The following is a 14,249-nucleotide window of genomic DNA, read 5'->3' on the forward strand; positions in this document are numbered from 1 at the left end:
GCCAACCATACCCCTCTGGATGTTTTCGAGAACAATCACGATTTACAAACACAAAAGTGAGGTTACCCTGGAAACACCCTGGAAAAACGGAAAAATATCTGGGATTACGTCCGTACGTGGGCGACCTATCACCCCACCAGAATCAGTATATATGTTTGCCACTGCGCCCAAAAGTCTGTTCACAAAAGCCACTGGACCAACTTGCCCCTTCGGTCGAACAGCCCCGATCTCCCCTATCCAAGAAAGGAAAATTTGGTGTGCTGATTCGTGTGTATAAAGGATGTATTCGATAAAAATGGCACACACATATTTACTTACCAAAACCAAACCGATTACCGGATTTCTGCGAAATTTTCAGGGAATGAAAAACTTCTAATTAAGTTATGATGTAAAACAGTTGTTTTATTCGATTTCATCACCCATTCCGAATGCGCGCATTTTCCTTTTCACTATACCGATCTTATTTTGTGCAACGATTTTTCCAATGTTTTTGTTGTTTTCACACAAATTTTCTTCTACTCAGGCTCTATTTTACTAATTTTGGGATGTTTGCGAAGTTTCGTCTTCACAATTGCCTAGAATTTTTCAATTGGGCAAAGTGCCGGTGAATTTGGTGGGTTCTTATATTTTGGCACAAATTTAACTCCGTTAGCTCGGTACCACTCCAACACGTTTCGAGCTTAGTGGCAGGACGCTAGATCAAGCCAAAACAGAGCTGATAGTTTGTGTATTCTTATGAATGACAAAAGACGCTTCTTGAGGCACTCTTCGGTGTAAATGCACCGATGATTGTTCCGGTAGTAGTGAAGGGAGCGCTTACTTTACCACATCCACATTATTATTGCCCCTTTCAATCGACTTTTTTAATAGAAAAAATCGAGGAGGGAGAGACATAATCGAAAATTTAATAGCTTTATGAAACCATTATATGACACCATCAATTGCTCGGAAAATGACGACTCCAGAGAGCAACTTTTGGATACCCTTGTGGCCCGAAGTAAACAGGGAAGTGTTTTGGGGTATCGCGATGTGTCGTCACGAGTATCTTGGTCAACGTCCGTTTCCCCTTACTGTTAATAATAATGATATAGTTTGTAAAAATCATAAAAAGTCCCGGCTCCGTTAAGTGTTATACACCCCTGAGCCTGTCAAATGAACGCAATAGATTAAAAAAATGACACCATCGGGCACCCGATTGAATACTTTTTTAATAGAAAAAGTAAGTTTGCCAACTTCCTATTGTTAACATTTCATGGAACTGGGTAGGCTATTATTCTTATCTATTGGATCAATTTAGGAAACGAAGACTTGTTCTTATTACTGTTAACACAAACATTCCTTCGCGAAGATTTTCTGGTAATCACATGGATTTAACATGATCTACAAATCAGTGCAGGCAGAGACGCTGTAGAACAACCCCACACATTTTTGAGTTTTCTTACAGAATCAAATCATTTTTCAGGTATGACCAGTGCTACAAGCAAGTGCCTTGCTATAATAGATGGTAGTCATTATCAATATCATCAATATTAATGCTAGTCATAATGAAAAAAAAGCTGATTCGATAAGGTTTTATACACACGTGGTACGAGGTTTGTAGACTTTTGTATATACCAATACTTTATACAAATTTCTAGAGTTCTGATTACCGAAATGTTAGGGAATCTTATACCCGTTGATTGGATGTTGTTAAGTGGTTCCCCACCTAAAATAATACTTTCAATTCTCATTTATTACTTTCCGATAAACACCTTGCATTGCCAACAGGCATTGTAATTTTCTAGAATCACCGATTAATTCTTTAAGTGGATGTGGCCATCAAAGTATTTTTAAGAGGATTGATTAAATATTGATTGAACACACAATACAAATCCGTTTGGATCCCTCACTTACCGACGCACTGTTCATTATGCCGGCGAAAACCAGGTGCACATGGTTCCACTTTTTTCTTCGGTGGACTGAAAGAGTTCACAAAACCTCATCAATTAAATTGTCGCAGTCGATGGCCCCGTCACATTGCATACCCGGCCAAAGATTACTTACAGTGGATAGTTTTTCACCACAGCAATACAGTCATATGATCCTTTTATGTTGACACACTGGAAACCCTCATCGCAGGCAGCTTGGTCCTCGCACTCATCGATATCTGTTACAAAGAACGCAACAAAAGCAAAGTGTGATCAAAACCTTTTCCTCCTGTACCGGAAAGCAAAACGTCACACAGAAGAAGTGCACTTGAAAGCCAACAAGTCCAGAAGTAGAAAAATCGAAACCATGATATGAGTTAGCGAGGAGTGGTTGGCTGTGCATCAGTCGCAGTGAAAAAAAGCAATGTTCAAACCTTCACATGCCTTGCTGGCACTGTCATAGATGAAGCCCGGCAGGCACCTCTCCACCGCCTTGTTCTGGCAAGTATAGTTTCCGCGCCCGTTCAAGCAGTGCTGACTTTCCCTATTGCAATTATCAGTTTGCTCTAAGCATTCATTTATATCTAAACGAGAGTGTCATGAGATAGAAAGTGTGTAGCAATTCCGCACCAAGTGGAAAGGTAACAAATAGTTATGAAAGATAAGTGTCAACATGGAACATGTGCTCGTTTGCGATAGCAAGTGTAGCATTATAATGTTCGATAATGATGCCACACGTTTAAGGACCTACCTTCACATTTTCCTACTTTGCGACTGTACCGATAGCCAGGATCACACTTGACCTCCTTAATGTCCAGACATCGATAGGCGCCCTCGACGTTCATACAGACCTGATTGCTCGAATCGCATGTGGCTTCCCCGGTTTCACACTCGTCCACATCAACGCACTCACCTGTACGTTGGTCTTTCTCGTAGCCTCGGCGACAGCTGTTGCATCCAAGAGAGGAGATAATGGACTAATAAGAGAAAAAGTACATATTCTTGGCAAGGAAATACTAACTCAGAACTACCGGCATCTTCGGTAGAAATTTCATTTTCATCTTCTGAGGTAATTTGGACGCAGGTTTTTCGATCATCAAGTAGAGTGTATCCAGGATGGCAACGGCACATGTACGAACCTGCTTCCGTATTTTCACAAATTTGCGAGCATAAATTTTCAAAGCGGCCACAAAGATTGTCTGTACGAAATTGAAAGGTGAAAAATGTGCAAGTGAGAAAGAGGAAATAATGAAATGAAATGAAATATAATTGTATCAAGAGTGTCAGAGAACCCTAAGCTTGAGGCATTTGATTGGCAGTTCAAAACAGCTATATAATAATAGTGAAATCTCTAATATGGCATAGAAGTAACACAGTCGAAAATGTAATAAATTGTACATAAGCCATTAGTTATATGAAAGACTAAATTAGATCGAGGAAATCAATTACAAACTAAGACTGATGAACTGTCACAACATTGATTGGATAAATGCCATGCAGTAGATGCAGTAACTTGAATAACAGCGGCGTCAAGTGTCGAAATTGGAACACAAATCAACTGTCCGTTCTAAATAAACACCTGTTTAAAGAACTATCCAAAGCGACATACAGATGGCATGCTTTATAAATGATTGTAGTTTCATTATTATTGTATGTATTTTTTTAGGTAATAGTCGAAATAACCGCGTGAACTAGCTCGTGCAAACAGCATCCTCAGCCCACACTTACTTTCATCCTCCTCGTTCAGAATGAACGTGTCCTCTCCCTGTTTGATATCCTTACAGCATCCATCGTACACTTCATCCCACGGACTGCCGAAGGCGAAGGGCTCCACGGAGCACTTACTCGAAGTCGACGCCACCACCAGCCCGATTTTGCAAGCTTCGCAGCAGTCCTACCGGTGGAAGCTGTTGTCGTTATTATCAAAATACCCCGCTTTGATGGACACTCTCCCTACTTACCGTGTAGAACTCCGAACCCGTGTGTTCACCTTTGAGGGAACAGCTGAGGCCCTGCCGGGCGGCAATCTGGCCCGCTGTACATTGGTAGATCTTGTGCTGCTTTGAGCAGCAGATTTCCACCGTCGATAGGCACAGGCCTCGCAGCTCTCCTGGCACTATTTCCAGGGTGTTGTTAAAGCTGGAACATAGTCTGTTTTGGGTGCCCCATTCCTCACCTTCCTGGCAGCAGAGAGACAGTATTTGCTCAATAGCGATCGCTGGAACGAGAGAAAAAAATTGCAACACCCAAATTTATTATTTAGTTTCTTTATGTGACTATATTAACTGTAACTGTAGGAATTATCTTTTTATTGTACTTTTATTACGTCTAAAAGGCAAGTTTCTACATATTGTTTATTTTTCTGTCGTGGATATATATTTTAAACGGAGCTGCAAAATGCCGGTATTTGATTTGCATCTTCCCCTGCAGATTAAAGCACATCTTCAATGTGTGTTATTAGATATCGTAACAATTGATTATAATTTGAATGCATTGTAAAAATAAGAATATCACAGAATTCATCTTAATTTTATGATACAGTAGACAAGAATAAAGCATTCGCCAACTCAGTATTGCTATAATGAATTTGTGGGAAATGCCGTTTCTCAGAACAATGGATAATTTATGCGGTGCTATTACAAATTACTGTTAAAAAAAATCTTCGCAGTAGATTGAGCGTCAACGAGGAAAAAGTTTTGGGAAATCCGTTCAATGGCGTGCACATTTTAATATTAAGAATCTCGTCATATTAAGTACATAAAATGTTTTTTTCAAAACGCCGTCACTTTTGATTTTTTGTTCCACATTGCCCTTTTATTTCATAGAGAGCTTATGCTCGTTGTATCAACAAAAATTGCCTCCAAGTGCAGAAGTATACCTCAAATAGAAATGACTATTTGCATGGCACACTCAACACGTGCACAAATTACCTAAGTACTTAACAAGACGGTAGAGCAGAAGAAAAAAGACATACGAGGGTGTGCCAATTACAGAGGGATCACCCTTCTGAACTAGGCATACAAGACTGAGACCGGTTAAGGAGTTCTTTGTCGGCTACTACCAGGTTTTCAACAGATCAAATGTTTGAAATCTGTTCATCGTACGATTCAGAACTAAGCTGTGGCTGATAATGTCTGAAGGTGGGCGTTTATCCCAATGAAGAGGGGGGCGTCGAGAATAGGCTTGAGTAACCATTAAATCTACCAAGACAAAGTACATGGTTGCGGGTAGAGATAGAGGGAGTTATAGTGGTGTTGAAGCTGATGTAGTATTTGATGGAGTAATTTGAAGCTGTTGAAGAGTTTTTTTTTCCTTGGAACGCTTGAGACATGTGACAATGGCGTTTCCAGTAAAGTGAAAAGTCGTATTGCTGCTGCGAACAGGACTTTCTACGAATTACATATAACCAGCTTAGGTCCCGCAACATGCGGACGGAAACGAAATTTGCTCTGAACTTTGATTCAACCAGTGGTCCTTCGCGAACATGAACCGTGAAAACCTTTCAGGGTTGTCGAGCGAAAAGTGCTGAGTACAATACTTGGAGATAAAATAGAAAACGGTGTGTGGGGCAGACGCATAAGTTATGAACTGCATCAAGTGTACAATGAAGAAAATATCTTATAAAACACGGCAGTCTTCAGTGGGTTGGTCGCTTAGTGTAAATGTCGGAAGAACGAATAGCGAAAACAACATAGAACCGAATAGATGTCAGTTACTACTTGAAAGGACATTGTTGTCTATTTTGAATATATTTTTGATTTTCTAAAGCTAAGCGTGCATAATTTATTCGGTTATTGATACCGAATAAACTTGAACAGAAGGTCTTTTCCAAACGTTCACTTATCAAAGACACACGCCTTTCTTTATCTCTTCCGCGAAATTTTTCAATAGGGATCTGGTGCTTTTCAGCAGTACTTTCGTTTATATAATAGCCACGAGCGAGCTGCACGTGGTGGAATCGTCCATGGGGACACTGAATCTAAACGTTCGGGTAAACTGGAGGAACATCGCCCAAAACGCCACTAAAAATGTTCTATAATCAAAAACAAATCGTTCCTGATACCCGTAATGCTGGGTAGATACCTTTACGTGGTATATTACGGGGTAAAATCTACCACGGTTACATTACCAGCTACAGGCAAATCCTGACCCAACGAATACCTTCCTCATTATCCAACTCCGTGGTACTTATGAGGGTGTCGCTAAGTCGGTGGCCACTCGTTAAGTAAGTACTACATCAACACTTCCTTCCTCTCCCTAGTTACGGTGAAGATGGGCGTGGCCAGGAGTAGTAATCCTCATGCTTTTGTTATTTTTGTTAAAGACTGGAATCAAAGACCACTCCCCTTCTCGTTTTCTGATAGCATTCTAGATAAGGATCTCAAAAGTAAAACATGAGTATCACTAGTGTCCAATCTACGAATTACACCGTAACAATGCTAATGCTAATGCTAAATAATCAAAAACAAATCGTTCCCCACCAAACACAGAATTTCAGGATGAGAAATTCAGATGCCATTTGTTTGCTTGTTGATCATAAAGTACCAAAAGGGTTTGAAATGCAAATCGCAATGTATAATTTTTCAAAATATGTTGATTTTTTTCATTACGTTAAATACTTGTCAGATTTGCGCTAAATATCAATTTTGTTTATCACAATTTTCTGAACGTTTTCTTCTCAAGTACACCCCGAGTAGTTCAATTCTGGGCGACCTGTTTCCAAATTAGATTTTGGTCGACTTCTTTTATATCTTTACTCAGGCTGCGCCGCCATAAGTCTCTAGGTCTGCCTCTGCTGCGATGTCCAGTTGGGTTCCAGTCTAGTGCTTGTTTACAGATTTCGTTTCCGCCCCTAGGTAAGGTATGTCCGACCGAGCCCCCAATCCGATCCTGAATTTCAGTTGCAATCGTCCTCTGGTGACAACGACGGTAGAGCTCGTTGTTTGAAATCCAGTTGTGAGGCCACCAGGTCCGAATTATGAACCGCAGGCATCTGTTGATAAGCACCTGTAGCCGTTGACTGTTCTCCACTGATACAAACCATGTTTCGCTAGCGCATCACAGCCCAGGGTCATAGGTCATTCGTATGAAAGTTTGCCAGTTTCGAGTCGATGTGCACAATGCCACCCCAGATTTCACGTTAGAGCCGCAGCCGCCGACAGTTTCTGACTTTGCGCCGGTGCCACATTTAGCATCGGCACGCCGCAGTTCTATAATTTCTCATGCCAGTTGAAATTTTTTTGAAGTCTACATTATTTAATCTAATACTAATACTAACCGATAGATAGATAGATAGATACTAACCGAGGATGTTCCAGAGAATTTCCCGAGAAAATCTTAGAGGTTTTTTCGAAGAAATTCCGATTAATTTGAACAGCAAAGTTCGAAGAAGTACCCACAGAAAATTCGATAAATTTACCAAGGACATGGCGATGCAAAATTACCGAAAAAATTCTGAAGAATTCAATTTTCTGAAGAAAATTTCGAGGAAATTTCGTAGGAACTGTCAAAGATATTTTAACGGAAGCAAATCTTAAAGAATATGCTGAGAAAAATTCGGAGAATTTGTCTAGAAAATTTTTAAGAATTTTCCGGGGAATGTCTGAAGAGGACATTTACAACGGGCTTGGTGGTTATACACACTTAAAAATTCTCGCCGGGATCTCAGCATTTTTTGTATATTTTCCCGCCGAGTTTCAGCAAACACGATTTTTGCCGAGATCTCAGTAAAAGTGACGTTTCATTTGCCGAGATACGGTGAATATTTTGCCGAAAATCAGTAATAAAACAAATTTTCTGCCGAAGTTCAGTTCTGAAATTTACTGAGCTACAGCTCCGAGCTCGAGAAACAAAAACTTAGTGTGATGGCTACCACTTCTGCCTCATACGTAGGAAGTTGTGGGATCTATTTATCCCAGGCCCGTGCCATTCATCCTATTTTATTTTTGCATATATTTCTCATGTTCTAGTTAGCAATCGCTAGAATCGGAAATGGGCTTTTAATACCATCTTTATCTTCTATACTATAGTTACAACTTGACACTAGTTCAGTTCTAGCAGGTAACTGTTAGAATTCGAAATGAGCGAAAGAGCTTATTTCAGCATCCAATTTCATTACTATCACATTGGCAACCCATTAACCAAGAAGAACCTCTGCAGTAGAAAATAACCCCAAAATTCCTTGCACCAATAATTCCTCCCCATTCACGATAGACCGGGAGGACGTGGCCGGCACCGTTATCGACCATTTAATAAACTAGAGCTCTCGGACTGTGCACTGCACATTGAGGTTGGAGAGCAAATGCCATGCTTCCATCTATTGGTTTCCTGCGCCTGTTTCCTATTCTGGTCAATCACTGAGTAGTCTTGATGAAATCCTTCAAAAATTCTCAGGATGCAATAAAATATTGCCCCGCCGATTCACGTCGCCGCCGATGATTTCTAAACTGACACGCACCTCTCCTCCCATCATTTTTACTTGTGAAATCCAGCTTTCCACGCTTGCCATAATGGTGGCTGCTATAAATATTTCTGACAGTAACTGCCGAACTGTATTCGACGCTATCGTATCTAAGCAACTATTTTCACTTTGTTTATTTAGGATTCTCAGAAAAAAACTATTTTAAACTAGAGGTTTAAAAAGTTTCACCATTTTCGGAACATTTCTCATTAAGTAGGTATTTGTATTTTGTATGTTTCGGCGCTAATCGTTTCGGTCTCACACAGTACCAAGAAAGACAAGCAAAGTCCATCGGTATAAACAAATTGAGACGACTCTCATAGTCCTCTTGAATAGCCTCAAGTTGGACGTTTTAAACGAGGTTTAGAACTACAAACAAGACAATTCGCATTCGTGTGATCTGTATGGGATTCAATCGTCTGTCATCGAAACCTGTTCGCTCTGCTTGGTCTGAGTAATTTTTCTCAAAATCAGGTCACTTTCCTGGTAAGTGGTCGTACACTAATTATGTAAGCACTTATGGTTGGAGGGGAGGAGGTCCGCCATTTTCTTACGGTCCATATAAATAAAAAAATATTTGTATAGGAAACATCTTACATGGGGGGAGGGGCGTTGAAAAACCTAGAAAAATTGCTTACGTGATTAGTGTACGGTCCCTAAGGCCAAGTATTGCTGCACCAGCTATTCGTGAGAGCATCAGCCACTAGCGCCTAAACCTACAAAATAAAAATGCCCAATGACAAATAATGTTCTGAAACTGGAGAAACTGTTGAACCTAGGTAGGTATCAGAACGTTTTCCTCTGAAAATCGTAATTAAACAAAGTGTAAATAGTTGCTTAGACACGATAACGTCGAATGCAGTTCGGCGTCGGAAGCAGTTATTGTCAGAAATATTTCACCCGCCATTATGGCGAACGTAGAAAGCCGCCATTATGACGAACGTAGAAAGTTGAATACAGTTTGCAAATTTAGTTCTTGTACAATAGTGTTAGATTGGAGAACTTTCCAGAAGGAAACGATGAAAAGAATTCTGATATTGATATCAGGGTTTGCAGAAATCTCTTTCAATAGATAACAAACAACGATAAAAGAGAGGCAAAAATCTCTTCGTATCATAACAAGACATGAAAACAACACTATCGCACTTGTATACAAGTTGGAAAAAAAATAGCACCATTTGTCTCCGGGGCTCCTATCAAAAGTTCGTTTTTGGAGTGATCATATAGCCTTTCGGTACAACTATGATGTACGAGAAAGGCAAAAACTGATTCGGATAGGCGGCCCCCACTGAGGGGGTTTAATAAAACGATTTGTTCTCTATCATTTTTTGTTGGAGACAGCTGTGTAAAACAAGTTCGAATGCATCATCAGAACCGGTGCCCCCCGCAATCGTGGCTTATAGATAGAAATTCACCCCCGAATCAGTTCATTATCGTAACAGCTATTGAAAAACGTTTCTCTTGGTATGCTACTTATCGAGAGTGTATACAGATATGATTCAAACCCTGATTGATATCATTCTTAATTTGAATGGCAAACACAAAGACTATAATTTAGCAGTAGCTCGATGAGCAAAAGCAGAGAATGATATTTGACACTATATTCTCATTTTACGTTGCATTTATTTGTAAGTTTTAAAACACTGAATGGAGGCGCATTTTAATATGATATTGACAACACTATCATCATATTATTAACAGTTAGTAAGAGCATAGACCAACGCACTCGTGGTGACTCAAGTTTAAATTTTATCAATGAAAGTGAATTACAATGTTTGAAAACTCGATGTGGATAAACACATAATATAAATGATTTAATTCGGAAAATGTATTGGGGTAACCACTTTCCTTCGGTGGTGTTGCGATTAACTTCCATGTCGGATGGACTTTGTGTGACGATCTCATACATACAGTTTCTGATAAAGTATGTATGTACCCTGTATACGTCAAACAGTAATAAATACTCTGTGTTGAACTTAGTTTACAATTAAAAAAACACACTAATAATGTTAAAAAAAAAAAGTAATAAATACTCAGCAATCACTTTCGCTCGATATGGGTCATCGGTTCAATCCCCACATTTTTCCAGTCCCAATACATTTTTTCAAATAATTGATGTTTTAATTATTTTTCTAATAACATGCTGGGGATTTCACTTCAAGAATTCCTTATCTATGGATCGAAGAGTGCCACGCGTGAAATCGGACGTAACTTTTTTTCCTGCGTCAAATTTTTCAGCGATCCAATATAGAGAAGTTTTTGGAGTACAATTTTTCTATCGCCGATTTCCATTTCGACGTAATGATGACCCCTATCGTGTTGGTGATCCTTGTTCGTAGAGCCTCTGCTATGATCGAGACGAATAGGAGCGGAGTAATGCTATCAAAATAAGGTAAGAACGGTACTATGGTACATGTTGCGTTTGCTAGCATTGAAGCATTATTAAAGATATAAGAAAAAAGCAATTTTTGCTATTTTCGAATTGCTAAATTTTAGTCTGACGTTCATCATTTTCGAAAAACCGAAAAAAAGTTCTTATGTCGATGTGCATACATCGATGGCAATACGCTAAAACCGATAGCCAGCGTATTTCTGTCAAATATTATCCGTTGTTGGGTGTCAATAGTGCAAAACTATAATTGGAAGCGAGAAATAAAAGGTGACTGATCTGATCGGAAGTTAACTGCTTTGCTTTATACTCTACTTCTTAAGTACCTTCGAAACCTCCAAAAAACTCAAGTTTTTTTGCATTGTGCTGATTTTTGCATCAATGAAGCTGTTATTGATTCATTATTGGTGTGCTTTGTAAGAAGATGAACGTTGCTCGTTCCCTTTTTTATGCGGATTCTTCTATTTGAAAATTGAAAAGGTCAATAACAAAAGCCTAATAACAAATTCTGCTCAGCTCTTTAGTGTGCATCGCATAAAATAAGCTTCTGAGCTTGTTGACCTCAAAAACCCCTCGAATCAATTTTTTCAATGCAATATACGAGTATTTGTTATTTTCATAGTATAATTGACAAATTATTGAGCTATATAATTGCATAGAGGAATTTGGGCGAAAAGGCATGAGAAAAGAATATTTCCGATCCCATCCTATCTATTGTCACATCGACTCTCAAATAATATGATAACTCTTGTCTAGTTGTGCGATCGGGTATGGTTTGGAAATGTTCGACATCGGCTCTATCAAGAAGTATTTAAAAATCGTATTTTATCCAATAAATCACAAAACAAAACATTTGCGAAATGATTTACTTCATTAGTTATTGTTTCACAAACATTTATCAATGTCTGTACAACATTTTTGGAAAATAATATCAACAATTATCTGTAAATATTATTTATTTTTACAGAATACATGAAAAATTCACATAAAATGCACTTTGATGCCTATTTGACCCCTAAATCCCTTAAATTTCTAACTATTGTCATATTTAGTGCACCTCTATGGATCCACAGTGAAGAGATGAACACAATTTTAGAGAAATTTCCTAAAGATAAAATATAGAAAAAATATGAAAACTCGTTGGAATTTGTGTTGGGAATCCTACGCCTTTGCTCGCAAGGCTAACTGGAGACCCGTATAAATTAATATAATTTAATAAAAATAAAACACCAATAAAAAACCAAATCTTCCAGTCGTATTTCTTTTGTATATAAATTAACTATTACATCAAATATAAATCATAAAATAAAAAAAAATTATGAATAAATACAATGGTTTCTAGTTAGCCTTGTCAGCAAAGGCGGAGTATTCTCGATTTTCGTTGCGGTCTAAAAGATTGTTTTCGGGTTTTCGGCGATCTCGACTCACTGGGCATAGCGTATCTTTGTACTTGCAACATAAGACATATCCATGCAATGGACGGGTACAGAATAAAAACATCAAATAATAACTATGGAAATGTTAATGGAATATTGAGTAAAGAAGCAGGCCAAGATTCAGTGGTAATATAGAGCCATTGAAGAGGAAGAAGAAGAAAAAGAAGAATGAATTAATTTATTTATGAATGAAGTAATCTATCTATGAAAATATAAATTTCTCGATTGAATATACGAATGATTGAAGTATTAAAATAAATATTTAAAAAGAAAAAAATAATATTACCAAATAATAAAAAAGAAACACAATTCATTTATGAGAAACTACTGAGTTAGTTTCCTTCCGACCAAACCGATACGAGTATTAAAATGAGCGACAGCGACACACCAAGCAGGAACCCACCGAAACCGATTCAACGAGAACAGTAAACACTCTCGGTCGGTGTGAACTCCCAATCCAAATCAATCTATTCTCCTTGTATTTTTTTTAAATTCACCACAGCTCCACGTTCATGTTCACCGTCGCGTTTACACTTGCGATGAGTTCACCGCAGATACGATTTCACGATGATTTCACAGGCATGACCGTGGAATGCTCATAAATCTGATATTATTGAAGTTTTTCATGTTTTTACGCATCTCACTACTAAATGCAGCATCTGCCTTTCATTTGAACATGATTCCCTCACGATTTGAGTATGTATCAAGAAGTTATTATCAAAACAGTTTGTTCACGTTCACGTTCACGGGAGGTGTAAAATGCCCTTTAAGTGTAACGCTTTTTTTCTTGAAGAATTTCCGATTTCAGCTACTGCTAGTGAAGCTCCTGTTGTGGCATTAACGCTGACTAAATGGATGGTTCCAGAACGCCTAAAAACAGAAAACGTTCGAACTATGATTTTCCAGTTGCAATTGTGCTGAAATTATGTGATATTTGGCAACATTATATTTTTGTATACCCATTCATAGATTTCTCCCGAGAAGTTACCGATAGTTTTATTTTCCTCTTTTACTTTAGAGCTTCTAAACGACACGATATATACACAACACAGCAAAAAATAATTAAATCTACATAAATAAGAAATGATGTAATAATAAATTGATTGAATCGAGAATTTGATTGAAAATTTAGTAGGTTTTATAATAGCTGTAATAATTAATTAATTGAAATTTGAATTCAATTGAAAATTGAGTTTATTTTAATGCACACAATTAGAGCATCAAAAAACATATAATTTTAAATTTTATTCCACACGTTTTTACAGTAGAGTATTTTTCAACTGCTACTTTAAAAATAAATGAATATACATCGAATTTTCAATCAATATTGATTTAATTTTCAATCGTCGTGTAAAATAACAGTAACAAAAGGAGAAAATAAATAGCAGATACCGCAAGTGCACTTTGGTATTTTTCGCTCAGTGAGATGGTGCTTCATTTGTTTCGGGAGGATTAATTGTAAGTTGTGTGGCGAAATTTATCAACCTTACGCGTGCCAACAATTTTCATATGTGCATTTCTCGAGTGAGGATTTTAATCGTATTCGGTACAAATCTTTTGAGTCGTTTAAAAGGCATCTGCGTTAGGGACTTTAATTCAATCTATCCGTATTTTTCGCTGTTTGATTTTGTCTTGTTTTTGTTGGATCAAAGTGTTCGAAATTTCGATGGCAGAACATACTTGGAATACACACTTGGGTTCCGGACAGCAAGTATTCTTCCTATTCTGCGTTGTCGAACATTAAAGAAATGAGAGGCTGATACTGCTGATATTATTAGAACATGTATCGTGTAATTGAATAAATAAATAAATGAATTTATGAAACTCACCATTTTATTTAAATAATACTATCACACATTTTTCAAGCTTCCATTCTATTGAATTGATATTTAATTGCGTTCGCATATATTAGGTATTCTATTTTCCATCCACAAATATTCTTAAAAAGGGCGACACTATATGCATAATTGGGTTTTCAAAATGTGCCCTATACTGTTAATAGTTAATAGAATTTTTCTGTTGAAAATCCCAAATTAAAGAAAAAAGTGAACGAGATG

The 14,249-nt window shown here is 37.9% G+C and overlaps 1 protein-coding gene across 15 annotated transcripts in view; it reads right to left on the reverse strand.

Annotated features, from left to right (window-relative positions):
• Nucleotides 1-14,249, reverse strand: part of LOC134226971 (fibulin-1) — a 90,078-nt gene that overhangs the window by 20,223 nt on the left and 55,606 nt on the right. For 14 of the 15 annotated variants that reach the window (XM_062708130.1, XM_062708135.1, XM_062708131.1 and 11 more), the window contains 7 exons: nt 3,869-4,125; nt 3,636-3,801; nt 2,929-3,106; nt 2,659-2,855; nt 2,342-2,491; nt 2,044-2,146; nt 1,894-1,958 (listed from right to left, as the gene is read on the reverse strand). In XM_062708130.1, coding sequence (XP_062564114.1) covers nt 1,894-1,958; nt 2,044-2,146; nt 2,342-2,491; nt 2,659-2,855; nt 2,929-3,106; nt 3,636-3,801; nt 3,869-4,125 — 1,116 coding nt within the window. The remainder of the gene's footprint in view (nt 1-1,893; nt 1,959-2,043; nt 2,147-2,341; nt 2,492-2,658; nt 2,856-2,928; nt 3,107-3,635; nt 3,802-3,868; nt 4,126-14,249) is intronic. The other variant, XM_062708138.1, reaches the window with a different exon arrangement.

This window comes from Armigeres subalbatus, chromosome 3, assembly GCF_024139115.2.
Source record: "Armigeres subalbatus isolate Guangzhou_Male chromosome 3, GZ_Asu_2, whole genome shotgun sequence".
Classification (NCBI taxonomy): domain Eukaryota; kingdom Metazoa; phylum Arthropoda; class Insecta; order Diptera; family Culicidae; genus Armigeres; species Armigeres subalbatus.